Source organism: Anabrus simplex, chromosome 1 (assembly GCF_040414725.1).
Source record: "Anabrus simplex isolate iqAnaSimp1 chromosome 1, ASM4041472v1, whole genome shotgun sequence".
In the NCBI taxonomy this organism is placed as follows: domain Eukaryota; kingdom Metazoa; phylum Arthropoda; class Insecta; order Orthoptera; family Tettigoniidae; genus Anabrus; species Anabrus simplex.
The window spans coordinates 1,597,582,939-1,597,600,521 of NC_090265.1; the positions used below are offsets into that span (position 1 = coordinate 1,597,582,939).

Genomic DNA, 17,583 nt, shown 5'->3' on the forward strand with positions numbered 1-17,583 from the left:
ATATTGTCCCTACACGCCATGGTTATACTTCAGAACACGACTATACACACGCTTGTGCAATCACAAACGAACTACGCAGCTAGTTGTGCGAGCGCTAGAAACAAAACAAAGAAAGTGCATTGGGAGGGAAAATCGCCGTGGCCATGTGGTTTTCGGTGAGTAGAAACATTCATAAGGGTATTACTTTCATCTCTCTCGCACATATTTGTGACCAAAATAGATCCCAGCTGCGTAGGAACGGCTCGAGTTCAAGGTTGTGCTTATCCGGGCTAACTCGGATACGGTCCACAGCATGGTCACGCGCTATAGGCAATAACTCGGATACGGGCGTGAATGTGTTAACTTACATTTCCCACATGAAGACTGAATATCTACCAAGATTTTGTCTGAATGAGTGTTGAAGCCTGCCCTCCTGATGAAGCTGGAAAGCAGAAACGAGCTTACTGGGGGCTGACAGAAATGGATGTAGAACAACTGGGATTGATAAGGAGAGGGCTAATCTATTTGAAGACAGCTATGTATGAAAATGTGGAGACTATCTTTGTCCTGTTTTTCTGTCTGTTTTTTTTTCACTTCCCACATTGACCTACTATTGTGATTTCTCTGTTGTGTGTTCCTTTCACTGTTCCTACCTCTCTATATTTGACTTGATTTGCACTTGTTTTTCCCTTTCCATTATCTCGACTTACCGAGTGGTTCACCCACCCATTGTGATCGTATTTTATGCAAACTGCTGTGTTTACTACAATTCTGAAATAAATCCGTCCCTCTCCCTAAATCAGGGTACTATAATGAGATGTGTGGTTACGGGCTAGAAAACGGCAAGAATCGTGAGCACCACTATTAATTCATTATGAGTACCCTGAAAGAACCTGTAAAACGAGTACAGATATAAAGAACACGTACCTTACAACAGTAGGTGCACACAAAGACCACGAACAGGTACTGTATATGCTGGGAACTGCCCACTGCATGCCAAGCCTCGCAATAGCTCACTTGGCCGGGGCATCCATTTGAAACCTGATAAAAATCAAATATTATGACATTATAACAATATGGCAATGTATCTTAAATAGATTCAGCTCAATAATTGAGAAACATTGCCATATTGTTGTAATGTCACAACATTTAATTTATACAATCTTTCAAATTGGCTAAATTTTGTTTGAAATATGTAGGTTGTTTTTTTTTTTTTTTTTGCCGGTGAATGTAGTCTCCACTAATTGATTTGTTTATTTGGCCCTGAAAAGGGCCATTGTGTATGGTGGCATATGGTATGGAACTGAGTTGGAAGAGGCTAAGATACATGACAGGATATCAGTTACCTACGTTATTTAACGCAGCACCTGCTTGAACTGACGACCTCCGTGATCAATAAAGAGCTGCACACTATGTAGATCTGGCATACTGCAACATCTCCAGCATAACAAATTGGCATGCCTCAATGATGAGCTGTCTACAGTGACTAGGACTGGCCGGCTTCTGTGCTTACACCAATTGTTTTATATGGTCCCACAGAACAAAGACCAGGGGCATAAGATTGGGTGATCTGGCGGGCCAGAAGACTGGTACTCCCCTTTCTATCCATTTATCAGGACACATCGTATGGAGATGGTTCCGGACAACAACCGCTACATACGGTGGAGCTCCATCATGTTGAAACCACATCGTACAGCAGTCAAGGAGTGGCACATGTTCCAAGAATGGTGGTAGTTCATCTTGGAAAAACCGTAAATAGCATCCCTAAAATAAATGGGGACCAACGAGATGAACACCCACGATGCTACACCATACGTTCATGCCCCACTGTACCTGAAAAGCTGCCCGTTGTATCCAATGGGGATTATTCACAGTCCGGTAATGCATATTATGGTGATTAACAGTTCCATCATTGTGGAATCATGCGTCTGTAAATAATATGCATGCTCAAAAGTCAGGATCAGTGTCCATATGCTGTAGGGTCCATTGACAGAACGCCACCTGGGCTTCAAAATCATGACCATGGTACTCCTAGTGCAAAAAGTATGGGTGAAACTGCTGGGTATGCAATTTATTTATTTATTCATTCATTCATTCATTCATTTTTCACACTCCAAAATAACATGCCTGTCGGTTGGGTTGTCGTCTATCCGGATAGCACTGCTGAAACAGGCGTTGTGTTCTGACTTGCCTCAAAGGAGGGGAGTTTGTGCAGCTACATACATACCTGCCATCACATGTTGTTATCATTCCAATGGAGCACACTCTGCCCTACCTGTAGTCTACGAAGCTTGGAACATGTATGATTTAGCTAACTGGTTGCCTGTGTCCTTGCCACAGACCATCGTCTCCTTATCCTTGTCCAACCCATCTCCACAGCATATGCCATGGCACATACAGTCCTTTAGAGGGCCAAATAAACAAATCCGTGTATAGGAGCAATCAAATATGCAACCTTACCACATCTCAGGATATTGACAGTTTTTAAAAAAATACTGCACGGGATTTGAACCTTCGAGCACTGTCAACTATCAAATCTCCCACCGTGCCCTTGCCATGTGAGCTACTGGGAAGCTTGACAGGCAACATGCAGTTCCCAGCCTATGCAATACCTGCTTCTGATCTGTGTGTGCACTTCCTGTTGTATTGTGCGTGTTCTTTGTACTTGTGCTCATTTTACAGGTTCATTCAAGGTACCCATCATGAATTAATAGTGGCACTCTTGATTCCTGCTATTTCTAGCCCATAACCACACATTTCATTATATTACCCCGGTTTAGGGATAGGGACCAATGTATTTCAGAATAGCAGTAAAAGCAGTGTGATGCTAAAAACTAAATCGCAAGGGGCTGGTGGACCACCCAGTATATCAAGCACCACTTTAAACAGCAGCATCACCAACAAGTCTTACCCCATACTAGGTCGTCATGACTGCACTTCAACCAACATCATCTATCAGCTTTAATGTAGACCCCGCGCAGCTTTCTGCTCTGGCTTAAACGAATACGCAGCCGTGGTAGTACCTGCAAAAAAGCCTAACATTGATCTTCCTGTCCCCATTACACCAGGTGCCATCAAACAGCATTTGATAAAGTCCTCAGACATTTACCCCTACCATCCCATTCTCTCGCTCTTAGAGATTCCAATGTTGGACATTAACTGGTGCTCAGGTCTAGGAAAGCCAGCCTTAAACATTAGATAACCACTCCTCTTTTTTTTTTTTTTTTTTTTTATTCTCTTGTCTATCTGTCTCCCCATTCCTTTATCTCACAAAGTGTCTATTTGTCTATCTTCCACTGACAAAGGCTGCAGACAAAGATTTTGGATGTGTCTTTCTTTTATGTGTACTCTACCCATACAGTCTTTTACGGTAAGTCGCTGCTCTATTTCCTAGATTTACATGTATTTTGCTCCTGCTAGCTTTCTTACTGGAATATCTCTAATAAACCGGGCAAGTTGGCCATGCGGTTAGGGGTACGCAGCTGTGAACTTGCATCTAGGAGATAGTGGATTAGAGCCCCACTGTCGGCAGCCCTGAAGATGGTTTTCGATTTTTACACCAGGAAAATGCCATGGCCATGGCCGCTTCCTTCCCACTCCTACGCCTTTCCTATCCCATCGTCACCATAAGACCTATCTGTGTCGGCGTGGCATAAAACAAATTGTAAATTGTATCTCTAATAAGTATACTAAGAATAAGAAAAAACTGTTTACAGCTTAAAATAAACGTACCTGTTACCAGAACTTGCACAAGTGTTTTGTCATCTGCCAGCTGGGTCTCGATATAGGTCAAAGCTTCTGACACACATGTAAAGAGTTTTGTCTGAGGATTAGTTTTCACAGAGTGGAGAGCAATAGAATGATGGCACTCAGGAGATTTCTGCTGCATCCTCAGCCAGGCCTCTTCATTGCTTTCACATTTCAACTCTTGTTGCTTTAAGCTAACTATAAAATTTGCTTGATCTAAAAATAAAAGTACAGAAAAAATGAATAATGATTTATTTTAAAATTCAACTTCATATTATGTCACGTGAATTATTTCTATATCATTTATAGAGAATTATCCTCCTATCAGGTACTTTCACAGAAGAACATTTGATTCAAAATTGAAATAGCCAGATTCAATCTTCTGCTAAGACTCAGTTAATTATTTGATTAATTGATAAATTAGGTAATTTACAAAAATGGCTAGATTGCTAAACAATTGCTATAGATACATAAAGACAAGGCAAGGCTGTCCCTTATCATCTTATCTGTTTAATATTTTCATAGAATTTGCTATTAGAACAGTAAAAAAAAAAAGGGGGGGATAAATTTTAATGGTAAACAAATTCATAATATTTGCTATGCAGATGATATTGCATTGATAGCTGATTCAGAGCACAAAATGGCTAGGATGCTCGGTATGCTAAACAACACGTTAGAGAAATTCAGGCTAAAAGTAAACACAAGAAAACGAAAATGATGGTCGTTCAAAAGAAGAAGACTGAATTGAAAACAAACATTAAATTAGGCTGTGAAAAAATAGATCAGGTTAAACAATTTTGTTATCTGGGTAGTGTTATTACCAGTGATAATCAGTGCCTGAAATGCTATTTGGTCCGACTTCTATTCCACGGACGCCATAATGACGGAAGAGTGAAAGCAAGCAAATTACGAGCTACGGCACGTAATTACACATTACGCCACTCATGGATTTCACCATAGATTCTGCCAAACCAAAAACTTCCACCAGCCGAACGAAGACTGTATATGTAACCTGTGCAACGATCATTGTGAAAGATACCATGCACAAAACTGCAAAATGAGGACAACCTCAATAATAAGAATTACATTAGCATAGTTGACCATCTGTACAAAAACTGCTTTTGCACATTGTGTGCTTTTCATTTAATAATAATAAGAAGAAGAAGAAGAAGAAGAAGAATCAGTGCCTGACAGAAGTCAAAAGAAGAATTGCTATGGCAAACCAAGTGTTTCAAAACAAGAAAATTCTATTGTTAAATACGCACATAGGAATTGAAACCAGGAAGAAATTTGTTAAAACCTTTGTTTGGAGTGTGTTAACTTACGGTTGTGAGACCTGGACTTTAGGAAAACAAGCATAATCAACACTAGAAGCTGCTGAAATGTGGTTCTGGAGAAGACTGACAAGGACGAGTTGGACAGAAAAAAAGACTAATATCCAAATCTTGAATGAAGTTAATGAGAAACGGACCTTAATTTATTCAATAGAGCAAAGAAAAGCTAAATTTCTTGGACACGTCCTACGACACGACACCTTTCTCCAGAATGTCTTCGAAGGAAAGGTCCTAGGGAAGAAGTCGAGAGAAAGACCACGTCTCTCATACCTTACGAACATAATTACTCAGCTGGGTTTTGCTTCCTATGTCACGAAGAAAAGGACTGCTGAAGACCTTGGGATGTGGCTGCAGTGACAAGGCTTAGCCTTTAGATAATGGATGGATGGACATAAAAACCACTCAAGTTAGCTCATTTTCATTTCTAATTCATTAAAATGTTATAATGTTTTCCTATCAATATTGAAGAAAGTGTATCAGGGAATTTTGACTTAATAGGATTTTTTTGTAATATCTGAAGTCATCTCTTTTTAGTTTTGACTCAGTTAATTTTTAACTGTTAGGTTCTTCAGTCTACCAAAACTAATTTTGAGTAATAAATTTATAAACTACCTGAAAGGAAAAAACGCATGGTAACAGAATCATACTTGGAAAAAAAGAAGTGATGTAATTAAAGTAGAATTACACGTTTTGTTTTTCAAAGAACATCATCAGATTCTATCAAATTACACTAAAATAATTAAAAATGTATAAACATTTATGTTTATTTCTATTCAAATACTTAATGAACTTGAAATCTGGAATGTATCTTAATGAAGTCCTCTTTTGTCTTCACCCAAACATAGAATCCGGTGTGTTTAAAAACCGTTGCTTGTCATTGGCGTGAGTCCAACTGGGTGTCCAGCTCTTTGATTTCGCTACGCCATGCCCCCGCCCTGGCTAGGTAAATGACATGCTGTATTTTACTTTTAGACGTTTTATTTTTAGTGTTCCCTTTACTTATTTGTTTGCTATTACTATTATTATTATTATCCTCGCATTACAGTTCTTAAAAAATATGAACTATGCACTAAGCAGGGGTTCTTAGTAAGCATCTGGAGGGCTGCCTATTATACTAGTGTGCCTTTTTGGACGTGTTCCAAAATGGCGTCCAGGAAAGGTATAGACCACTCAGGCCCAAGATGGTATACAAGAAAGTCTTGACATGTGAATACAATAGGAGGCCATGATTAACTTGGAACGACTACTTTTAAAAGGCGGTGCAGAACAGAGCAATGTCAGGGAATTGTTTCAAAAAAACAAGTAAAATAATAGATATTATTTTTAAAATATACTTTAAAAACTGAACTCGAGACGAGAGGAAGCAAACTGCTGTTGCTGCATCGAAGAACGGAAATAGTCAAGATTATTTCGGAAGTTTTGAAGAATAACTATTATAAAGAGAAGACAGCAAGATACTTGCAGAAACACTGTGAAAAATATAGAGACAGCATGATATACGAGAATTTATTTAAATACGTACACTGATAGACCCGAGAGGAAAGAGAAAAACTTCGACAATGAATCCGATAGCAAGAGTTTAGAATTTATCAACTGTAAGGAGATATTCCATTTTAAACTACAAAGTGATTATGATACAATGATTGATTTAATTTTCAATTTGATTATGAATGATGAAGCTTAAGTTCATTTCAGAAGTAGTGAATTCATTTTATTATTTTATTGTTAGTAAGCTAGCGCTGACTTAAATGTAAAATATTATGAATTATTGTTGAATTTAATCATCAATTATGGAACTTCATAGTAATACGAGTTCTCAATTCTTTAATTTTTGCTTAATTTAATAAATGTATCTCATTATTTTCTTATAAAGTGAGTGATAATTTGTAGCAGTTGAGAGTAGATAGACGTAGTTTTTAAGGTGTTTATCATACGATTTGCGTCGGAGTTAAGCAGTCAATGATGAATTTACTCTTGAATGCAATAGGATGGAGACGTTCATCGGTGATTGTCGCGTGCGGTCCCTACCTTTTCCTCACAATTCACGTTAACCCATTGCCTTGCAATGACGGAAATTTCCGTCATTGTCCGTGGGTTGCCATAAATGCATTGACGTAAATTTTCGTCCACCCTCTTTGTTGCTTTGTTGAGGTTTTCAAGGATATGTATCGATATTTCTTTGCAATCCCAACATGTCTACGAGATGTTGGTAATCGTATTTCAGCTATCTTTGCCCTTCAGCTACGTATTTCGCCGCCAAAGAGTCTAAATACGATAGAGTAAATTGCCGCGTAAAGCTTTAGTGAAGGTAAAGTCAACATCATGGACGAGTCGGATGAAGCTTGAATAGGACGTTTTTTGGAGGAAAGCGATGTCAACCTTCCAGTGACGATAGCATTAGTAATTCCGAAGAATTAGATGATATTATTGAAGAAAATGAAGACGGGGACGCAGGTGGGCGTGTGCATAACCTAGAAGACTGAACGTCTACACAAATAGACAATTTACCAAATAATATGTGGTGTAATCTTCTTGCTACCACAGAGTTCAGTTCTCCAAGCCCCAGAGTTTTTCTTCTGCTGAAAGAAGGTATTGATCCGGTTTGTCAGTCTTGTATTTATTATTATTATTTTTTTTTATATATATATAATTCGCTGGGGCCATCAAGGACCACGTTAAGTCTTGTTGCATTTGACACTGAACTTGGCCTTCTTTAGAACCCAAATTTCCCTCATTCTTTGTGAGTGTGCCTGCTTACGCTCCTCTGTCCAAGAGGCACCGTGTCTTCTCTTCGGTTGCTCGTCTCGGTTTAGCCTGTTCGTCAATATTTTCTTGCAGAAGAGATCTCTGTTAAGGGCGTATGTAGCATTTGCAGGTCTTTTTTGGTATTTCTAAACCAGGGAATTGTGGTTTTGGGGTTTGAATCAAAAAAGTGAAAGATTTCCTTAGTTAACTTTCTTCCGTCCATTCTTTTCAGATGACCGTAAAATCGTGCCCGTCTTTTTCTGATTGTGTCGGTAATTTTCTCTATTTTGCTGTAGACTTCCTTGTTGGATCTCTTTTGATGGATTCCATTTCTGTACTTTGATCCCAAGATTCCTCTCACAATTTTGCGTTCTCTTTTCTCCAGTTCTTCAAGGAGTCCTTTGTTGGCATGTAGAGACAGGGTTTCGGTTGCATATAGAACTACTGGTTTCAGAACTGTTTCATAGTGACGTATCTTGGTGTTTTGGGAAAGGCATTTTTTGTTGTAGATTGTGCGGGATGTTTGGTAGGCTATTTCCAGTTTGCGTACTCGCTCCTGAAGTGCTTCTTTGTCCAGTCCATTTTTCATGATGATCTCACCCAGGTATTTGAATTTGTCTACTCGGGTGATGTCCCCGTATTTTGTATGGAGTTTTGGTGGAGCCTCTTTGATGTTAGTCATTACTTCTGTTTTCTCAAATGATATCCGCAAACCAGTTTGTTCGGCAATTTCCTTTAAAATTTCAACTTGAGCTCTAGCGGTTTCTATGTCAATTGAAAGAACAGCAATATCATCGGCAAATGCTAAGCAGTCTGTTGCGATCCCCTTGGATTTGGTTCCTATTCTCAATGGACTGTAGTTGGTTTCCTGTAATCTCACCCGCCAGGTTCTGATGATCTTTTCAAGAACACAGTTGAAGAGTATCAGGGATAGCCCATCACCTTGTCGGACTCCTGTTTTGATGTCAAAGGAATGCGAGAGACATCCGTGGAACTTCACCTTGGATTTTGTATTGGTCAGGGTGGCTCTAATTAATGCCAGCAGTTTCAAATCAACTCCAAATTCATTTAAGATGTTTTAGCAGGACTTCCTGGTCAGTGGAGTCGTACGCTTTCTTAAAGTCCACAAAGACAGACACATACTGCTTGGACCTTAGTGTACAATATCTGATGATCATTTTGAGATTTTGGATCTGTTCAGCTGTTGAGTGACCTTTTCTGAACCCTCCTTGGTAATCACCTATTTGATGTTCGACTTGTGCTTCCAAACGCTCCAGGATGGCAAGTGATAGAATTTTGTAAGTCACGGGTAGCAAAGATATTCCTCTGTAGTTGTTGATGTTCTTCATGCTGCCTTTTTTGTGTAATGGATGGATCAAAGCTATTTTCCAATCTTCGGGTAGGGTCTCCTTGTTCCAAATTTCTTCTATTTGCTTTTGCAAGATATCAAGTGATTCCTCTGGGGCATATTTCCATAGTTCTGCTACTAATGAGTCTTTCCCCGGCGCTTTGTTATTTTTGAGACGGGCAATGTGGCGCTTGATTTCATCTCTGTCGGGTGGTCTGGAATCTGGGTACCTGAGTAAGGGTTCCTTGGTCTCAATGGCGCTTTGCGGTTTAGAGCAATTAAGTAAATTCTTGAAGTAATCTGCCAGAATGCTGCAATTTTCTTCATGTGACGTCGCCAGTGTGCCGTCCTTTCGCTCAAAGCATAGAGATGGTGGTTTATAGCCAGTGAGTTTGTGTTTGAAGGCTCTGTAGTACTCTCTGCTTTCATTCTTCCTAAAGTTTTGTTCTATCTTTTCAATGAGAGAATTTTCGTATTTACGTTTCTCAGTTCTGAACACCATAGCTGCTTGGGCACCTTGGGTTTTGTAGGTTTCCCAATCATTTTCTGATTTTGTAGAGTAGTACTGTTTCCACGCATTGAGTCTTTCTTGGAGGACTGATTCGCAGGTACTATTCCACCAGGCATGCTTTTTGCTTCTCTTGATTTCTGCAACGTCTTTGGCGGCCTCAACAAGGAGACTTTTGGCGTTGTTAAAGTCACAGTCATTTGGTCTAGCCTTCTCCTGGAACTCCTCGACCCTTTGCCGAAGTTTATCATTGTCGAAGCGTGTGATCTGTTTGGTTGTCTTCCTTGTGTTTGCGGGAATTGGTTTGAATTTGATAAGAGACATATAATGATCTGAGGCTACATTGATGCCTTTCTTTACCTTGACATTCATAATCTCAGGGCTGTTTCTCCTGGAGATTGCAACATGATCAATTTGGAACTCTCTGAGAGCTTGGACGGGAGGATGCCAAGTCATTTGCTTTCTGGGTAGATGGCGAAAGTGGGCCGACATGACCTGCAGGTTGTGATTTTCGCAAATGGACACCAGTCTTTTGCCGTTGGGATTGGTTCTTTTGTGAGCAGGGTAATTTCCTATAACTTTCTTGTACTTCTGTTCACGACCTAGTTGCACATTGAAGTCACCCAAAAGAAGCTTGACATGGTGTTTGGGGATTTTGTTTAATTTTTCATCCAGTAGGTCCCAGAAATTATCAACTTCGTCTGGATCAGACTTGTTCGTATCGTTTGTAGGAGCATGTGTGTTAACTAGGGCATAGGTTTTGTTCGCGCATTTAATTGTGAGTATTGACAATCTGTCATTCACAGGGTCGAAATTTGCAACCGATTTAAGGATCTTGGTTCTAAAAGCAAACGCGGTTCCAAGCATCACAGCTCCATTGAGGATTCCTCTTTGCGCTTTGCTCTTGAAAAATCGGTAGCCTTCGGATTAAAAAATCTCTTCATCTGGGTACCTTGTTTCCTGTAGGGCCATTATGGATATCTGATTTTCGTGAAGAGCTTTGGTGAGGGTTTTCAGCTTGCCAGTTTGTGTAAGTGAATTTATGTTGAAAGTTGCTAGAAAGGTTTTAGATTTTGGCCTGAGTTTTTGACTCTTGGGGGTACACCGAGACGCTCCGACTCGGCTCTTGCATGATGTCGAGTCTCCCCCAGAATCTGAACGACACTCGTGCGCCGTGGCGTTCACGACGAGGGATTTATCCGAAGATTTACCCCCTGGGGTATGTTTCTTGAAATGTTCTACCATCATGCTTTTTGACTTGACTTTGCTTTGGACGGGTACCCATCCTTTTACAACTAGGGTTGTTAGCCCTAGAGGTTGCTTCAAGATGTTTTCTGGCTTCGGGTAATTTACCAGTCTTCGCCGTAACCCTGGCAAGGGACCAGTTTTTTTTTTTTTTTCACGGTGGTATTTTATTTCCCTACTACCCTCTTGACTCTGCTGGCGGCAGAGCCAGCGAGCTTCCCCAATTCCAATGGGACGCGCCCGATGGAGGTAACCGGTAAATCCCCACACGGGATTATTATTATTATTATTATTATTATTATTATTATTATTATTATTATTATTATTATTATTATTATTATTATTATTTCGTTATGCCTGATTAATGAGCGCAATTAAACTTATTCAGTTGATGTCGTTGCCTTTTCCTTCCCCCAAAATCTCTTCATCTTCTCACTGTGGCATTTCTTGCGAGGTCTGCTATGACTGCAGAGGAAAAAATCCCAAGGGAAAGAACAGGTGTGAATCCTGCTATGAATGTAATAAGTGTAAGATGTCACTGCATGTATATGAGTGTTTTAAGATCTACCACACTGTGTTGAACTATTGTTAGAATGTGAACTGTGTTTCAGTGTGTTAACTTGCTGTAGCAAAAGTGTTCTCTTTTAAGCCAGATTAAATCGCAATCAATGTATATTTATTTTCAAGAAAAATTGCAGTTCAATGGGTTAAGCCTAGCCAAGAAGAAAAATTAGATATTTTTCTTATGTGAAGAAATACCCTGAGATTACATCTGGCTGTCGGGATATTATAGCTGTGTCATACCTGGACGCGGGAAGGGCTCACTGGTAATTTTTCATTATGTCATTTTTCACTTGTTTCAATTCTTTTCGAACAGTACTTGCAACTTCTTATTATTATTATTATTATTATTATTATTATTATTATTATTATTATTATTATTATTATTATTTTGATTCGTTATGCCCAACTAAGGAGTGCGTGTGAACTTATTTAGCACAATGTTTCTTCTTGTCTTCCCAAAATCTCTTCATCCTTTCGCTGTGCCTATTTTTGCGTTCTTCCGTGCATCCTGTAGATTGTCTTTTAGGTTGATCAGCAAATTTGTGTTTGTTTATGAGATTTCTGAATTTTTTTTCTGTCTTGCAAGATTTTGTCATTTATACCAATTTCCTGAAGATCTTTGTTTATTTCTGTAAGCCATTTGTTGTGATTTAGAGATTCTGCAAGATTTAGTCTTTTCTTTGTTAGACTATTGTTATCCATCGTGATCAGGTGACAATAGAATTTTAATCGTATTTTTCTAATGGTGTCTGTGATTTTTTCGTTACTTGATAGATTTCTTGTGATTTCCTTTGCTTCCAAATACTATTTTTGCATTTAGGTCCTAGTTTTTTCCTGAGAAATTTCCTCTTGCTTTTTGATGTTTTTTATTTGTGATCTGCTACCAATTATCAGACTTTCTGATGCATAAAGGGCTTCTGGGATGACAACCATGTTTTAGTGTTGTAATTTTACATTTTGGGATATAGACTTTTTGTTGTATCTGCTCCAGACAATTTTGTATGCTTTTTGTAATTTTGTAATTCCTTCTTTGTTTGCTTGCTGATTTATCCCATTTGGTTGTATAGTTTTGCCTAGGTATTTGAATTTATCTACTTGGGAGATTTTCCCATATCTAGTGATTAGAGGATGGTTGTTAAATCCTGATTTGTACCTTCCATATACTTTGTCTTTTCATATGAAATTTGCAGACCTGTTCTTGCTGCTATTTCATGAAGTTTTTTTACGGACTGGAGTGCTTCTTGTTTGTTGTTGGAAAGGATTGCTAAGTCATCTGCAAAGGCAAGGCACTCAAGGTGAAATTTTTTTTTGAGAAGTCTACCAATATTGATCCCTTTAGTTTAATTTTTCCATTCTCCAACCACTTTTTCCAGAACTAGATTGAATAGTAATGGTGATAATCCATCGCCTTGTGTAACCCTTGTTGGAATTTCGAATGGCTCTGAAATTTCTCCTAAAAATTTAACTTTTGCTGTTGTGTCTGTTAGTTTGCTTGATCGATTCCCTTGTTTTTCTGTCTACTTGAAATTCCTCAAGTATGTTGGATAGAGTCTGTCGGTCTTTTTGAAGTCAACATAGGTAACTGTTTATTTTGTTTTACGAAATTGTAAAATAGTTTTTAGGTTTAAGATTTGTTCTGGGCATGATCTTCCTTTTCGAAACCCTGCCTGATATTCCCCAATGAGGAGGTTGGTTTGCTTTTCTAATCTATTCAATAGGGCTTTAGAGAAAATTCTGAATGTGACTGATAGTAAGGAAATCCCTCTGTAATTTTTTATATCTGATTTATCCCAGTCTTCTGGAATTGTCTCAATAATCCAAATGTTTTGTATGATTTTTTAATTCTTGGATTTCATCACATATATTCCACCATGGTCTAGGTCAAAAAAGGTCGAGATAAAAGGCATACAAATGTACAATTACAATGTGAATTGACCATTAAATTTAAAATCTTAAACTAAGAAAACATAAAAATGGTTACAGGAAAATGTACCTAATCATTCTCATTTATGACACATACGAATAATAATATTTATGTCACACCAAGACACCAAACAAAATGCATAATAGTTTCCTTTATAAGACAGTAAAATGAATGGAAATTTATAGGTGCATCTGAACACTTGGAGATAAAGTTTGTTATATTTTTTGGCCATAACGAGAAGAGAAAATACCAGAAACTGTCACCTACACAAACCACTTAAATACATTCAACACATTAAAATTATGCACTTAAATATGCAAAACTACCACATACAAAACAATTTAGTATTTCCCATTACATTATTAACATATGACTTTGACAAGGCGGGGAATGCATAGAAACACAAGAAAAAACACGTGACCTACAACTCCGACGAAACTACGCACAAAACGATCTTAACAGTGCGCAAACAACACAATAACAAACGCATTCTTACGTCCCGATTAGTCCCGCGGTGTAGGGGGAAACGCGTCTGCCTGTCACCCGGCGGCCCCGGGTTCGATTCCCAGCCAAGTCAGGGGTTTTTAATTGTAAATGATTAATATCCCTGGCCTGGGGACTGGATGTTTGTGCCGTCCTTAACGCTCCTTTCCTCACATTCATCACTACACTTCCACAATTCCAATTACACAGGTTCATATCATATGGTGCAAGTAGGGGCAAAAGATCTCTATAGGTCGACGCCCCAAACAAATAGCATTTTTTTTTAGGGAAAAAGTGTTTAAGAACCTTATTAACTGAGTCGCTAGTGCGCCCCAGCCCCTCTTTCATGCAGGACGATTGCCGTCCCAAATCCCCAGCTGTATAAAGTGCGTACGCTACTATGGTGAGCGGGAAGCACAATAGACGAAGGCGATGGTTGAAACACTCGCGAAATAAAGCATCAAATAAATACGCTTGAAAATGAGGTTTCGTAAATTACACAAGCACATAAGATTTATCCTAGGGGAAGAGTATTGACCATACTGGAGATTATATCTGCACACTGCCACAGCTACAGGACTACTGTCAGCCGTGTCAAACTTGGATGACGTCATTGGCTCTAGATCTACATTCTTTATGGATGTTCTCGGCAATTCTCGTGCTGTGTGTTATGACTTCCCTTGTACCTCCACTCTCCAACTTGCCTATATAAGCAGCTCTCTTTGCCTGCTATTTGAGGCATTCTTTGGCTGTTGGAGAGAGGGCAACATCTTTGTTTTACACTGATGTAAATTTTCACACCAGTATGGGACTTATTCTTCAACCATGATGTACTGTAAACTTCACATGACTATTTTCTCGAGTGGTTGTTCTTGATTATGTTTCCATATGGGAGCAGTTGAATGTCTAATTCCTTTGTTTGGAACACTGTTCATAATTATGTGAAAATTAACTTTCTGGCGTCAATGCTCTTGAAAACTTCTGGTACTTCAAAATTTGTTTACATTCTTGTACGACATAATACTCTTCTATTGAACTCGTTAACATTTATCCTGTTGGGCTAAATGCATCTGTGTTACATCCAGTGTTTTCTAGAACTTTTTATTTAAAGTAATGCACTATTTTCTAGTCAGATGAATTCTTATGGTATACCCGGACTTGGTAATTTGTAATTTAAAATGCTGATTTATTCTCCTATTATATTGTTTATCCTATCTTCCCTAACGTTTCTTATTCATGTTGTACAGTTGGTTGGGAAACATCTCTTCTGTTTATTGAATGTAATTGTAAATGTTTTTCAAATGAAATCCAAACTATCACTGATCTTTGTAATATTTCCTTCGACATTTTTGTTGTCAAAAGCGTTTTAATCCTTTGATGTTTTGGTACTGTACTGTTCCTAACTTGTGTCTTGTGTTTCAATACATCTATTTTGTTCATCCCCTAGTGTCCTTGTATTTTCCTGACTGCTTGTACATTGCTATATATATCTTCCCCCTTTGTACCATCCACGGTATATCTCTCGTCACCCAGCACTTGAGTATGTTGCTTCCACAATTCCTTTTTATCTTCCATAATAAATAATAATAATAATAATAATAATAATAATAATAATAATAATAATAATAACTCACCCGCCACATTAGTAGTGGGGCTAATCCTACACACTTCAGTTCTTAATGAGCATCTACTAGGCTGCCTATTGTACTTCAGTAATTTTCCATTATGTAATTATTTCTCTTACTATAACTCTTTCAGAACAGTACTTGCAGTTTATTATAATGATTTTTTTTTTAATGTGGTGTGTCAGTTCATTACTTAACAATTGAGTTCATTCAAATTAAGCTACTATTTTCATTGTTATTACTGTTATACCATTATTGTAATTTGAATTGTTTTTGAAAACTATTTACAGGTTGTCTAATGAGCTTTTAATAGGCTGGCTAGTTTTCCTTTAATTTTCTGTTACATAATTTACGTTTACGGCTTTCATGGAACTATATTCATACAATTATTAGTAGTAGTTGTAGTAGTAGTATATTATTAATATTGTTGTGCATTTGGGATTTAATTTATGTTACTGATTTGACTGATCAATGTATGAGATGAATTGTGTATCTTGTAAAGACATTTTTATTGTTAAATAAATGAATATCCTAACCCATATTCCAGACTTTAAAGTCAGAGTAACCCCCAATGGGATTCATTAAGCACTAATTCAAAAAGTGTTCAATGTTGTTCAGAAATTAAGTACTGCAAATAAGAGTGAATTTTTTAAAAGTGTGTGTTCATTGAGGTTGGCTTGGTCAGTTTCTTTTGCAATGTAAATTTCAATACCTTCTTTAACATTCAATGATTTGCTTTCATTATCTATGTATACAATTTTTAGATCTGTGTTGATATCTGTGAAGTGGTGTGAGTTGTCATACACACTGCCAGAAAAAAAAAAAAGAAGCCATGCAACATCTTCAAGGACAAGGTCATTTTATTCACAACCGATGTGACGGGGATATATTACAAATTCAGACCAAATGAAACACACGTCACAGTAAAGGGTGACCAAACAGATGCCTCAATACACAGTGCAACAAAGAAATTCACCAGAAGGTGGAAAGAATCTCTGAGACCATGAAGAAAAGGAGACTAGCATTTCTTGGACATTTGTACGGAATGAAGGCAAACAGACTTACCTAACAAATATTTGATTAATTCTGGAGAAGAAAGACCACTACAGCGCAGATTAAGGAAACAAAGAAGGATATAGAAAGGAAACATCTCTGAGACCCAATTAGAAAGGAATACATTTAGGAAAGCAGTGAAAAATTTCGAAGGGATTAAAGCTACAGGAAGAACTAAGAAAACTGGAAGAGCCTGGACAGACAACAAAGAGAAAGGAATGTTGTAGCATGATCCTAAGTGGTCCATTTACTTCTAAAAACATAAAAAATAAACCAACAACAGCAATAATAATAACAATAATAATAATAATAATAATAATAATAATAATAATAATAATAATAATACCGTAATAATGGGAGCACTAAAAATAAAATGCCCTAAAAGTAAAATACAGCATGTCATTGACCTAGCCAGGGCAGGGGCTTGGTGTATAAAAGGTCAATGAATTGGATACCCAGGTGAACTGTGCCAATGAGAAAGTAACGGTTTTCAAACACATCGTATACTATGCTTGGGTGAAGATAAAAGAGGACTTCATTAACACAAGTACCTGCCTCTGTGGATCCGTGGTAGAGTGTCGGCCTCCGGATCCCAAGATAGCGGGTTCAAACCCGGCAGAGGTAGTCGGATTTTTGAAGGGCGGAAAAAAGTCCATTCGATACTCCATGTCGTACGATGTCGGCATGTAAAAGATCTCTGGTGATACATTTTGTATTTATCCGACAAAATTCATTAAATCTCAGCCATAGACGCCCAAGAGAGATCCGGATTACTCGCTCTGCCATCTAGTGGGCCTAGAGTAAAACGGAACGTCGAAATTGACAAGCAGACAGCCAGATGGCGTCAAATCGAAATGTCTGCACACGGTAGCTGAAGCCATACGATTATTATTATTATTAACACAAGTTCCAGATTTCAAGTTCATAAGTATTTAAACAAAAATAAAGATAAATGTTTATTCATTTTTAAGTACTTGAGTGTTATTTGATAGAATCTCATGACGTTCTCTCAAAAACGAAACATGTCA

The 17,583-nt window shown here is 38.1% G+C and overlaps 1 protein-coding gene across 4 annotated transcripts in view; it reads right to left on the reverse strand.

The window, feature by feature from the left end:
- Nucleotides 1–17,583, reverse strand: part of LOC136858579 (folylpolyglutamate synthase, mitochondrial) — a 204,350-nt gene that overhangs the window by 29,040 nt on the left and 157,727 nt on the right. For 3 of the 4 annotated variants that reach the window (XM_067138241.2, XM_067138238.2, XM_067138240.2), the window contains exon 9: nucleotides 3,712–3,942. In XM_067138241.2, coding sequence (XP_066994342.2) covers nucleotides 3,712–3,942 — 231 coding nt within the window. Of the gene's footprint in view, nucleotides 1–3,217; nucleotides 3,943–17,583 lie in introns of those variants that run through there. The other variant, XM_067138239.2, reaches the window with a different exon arrangement.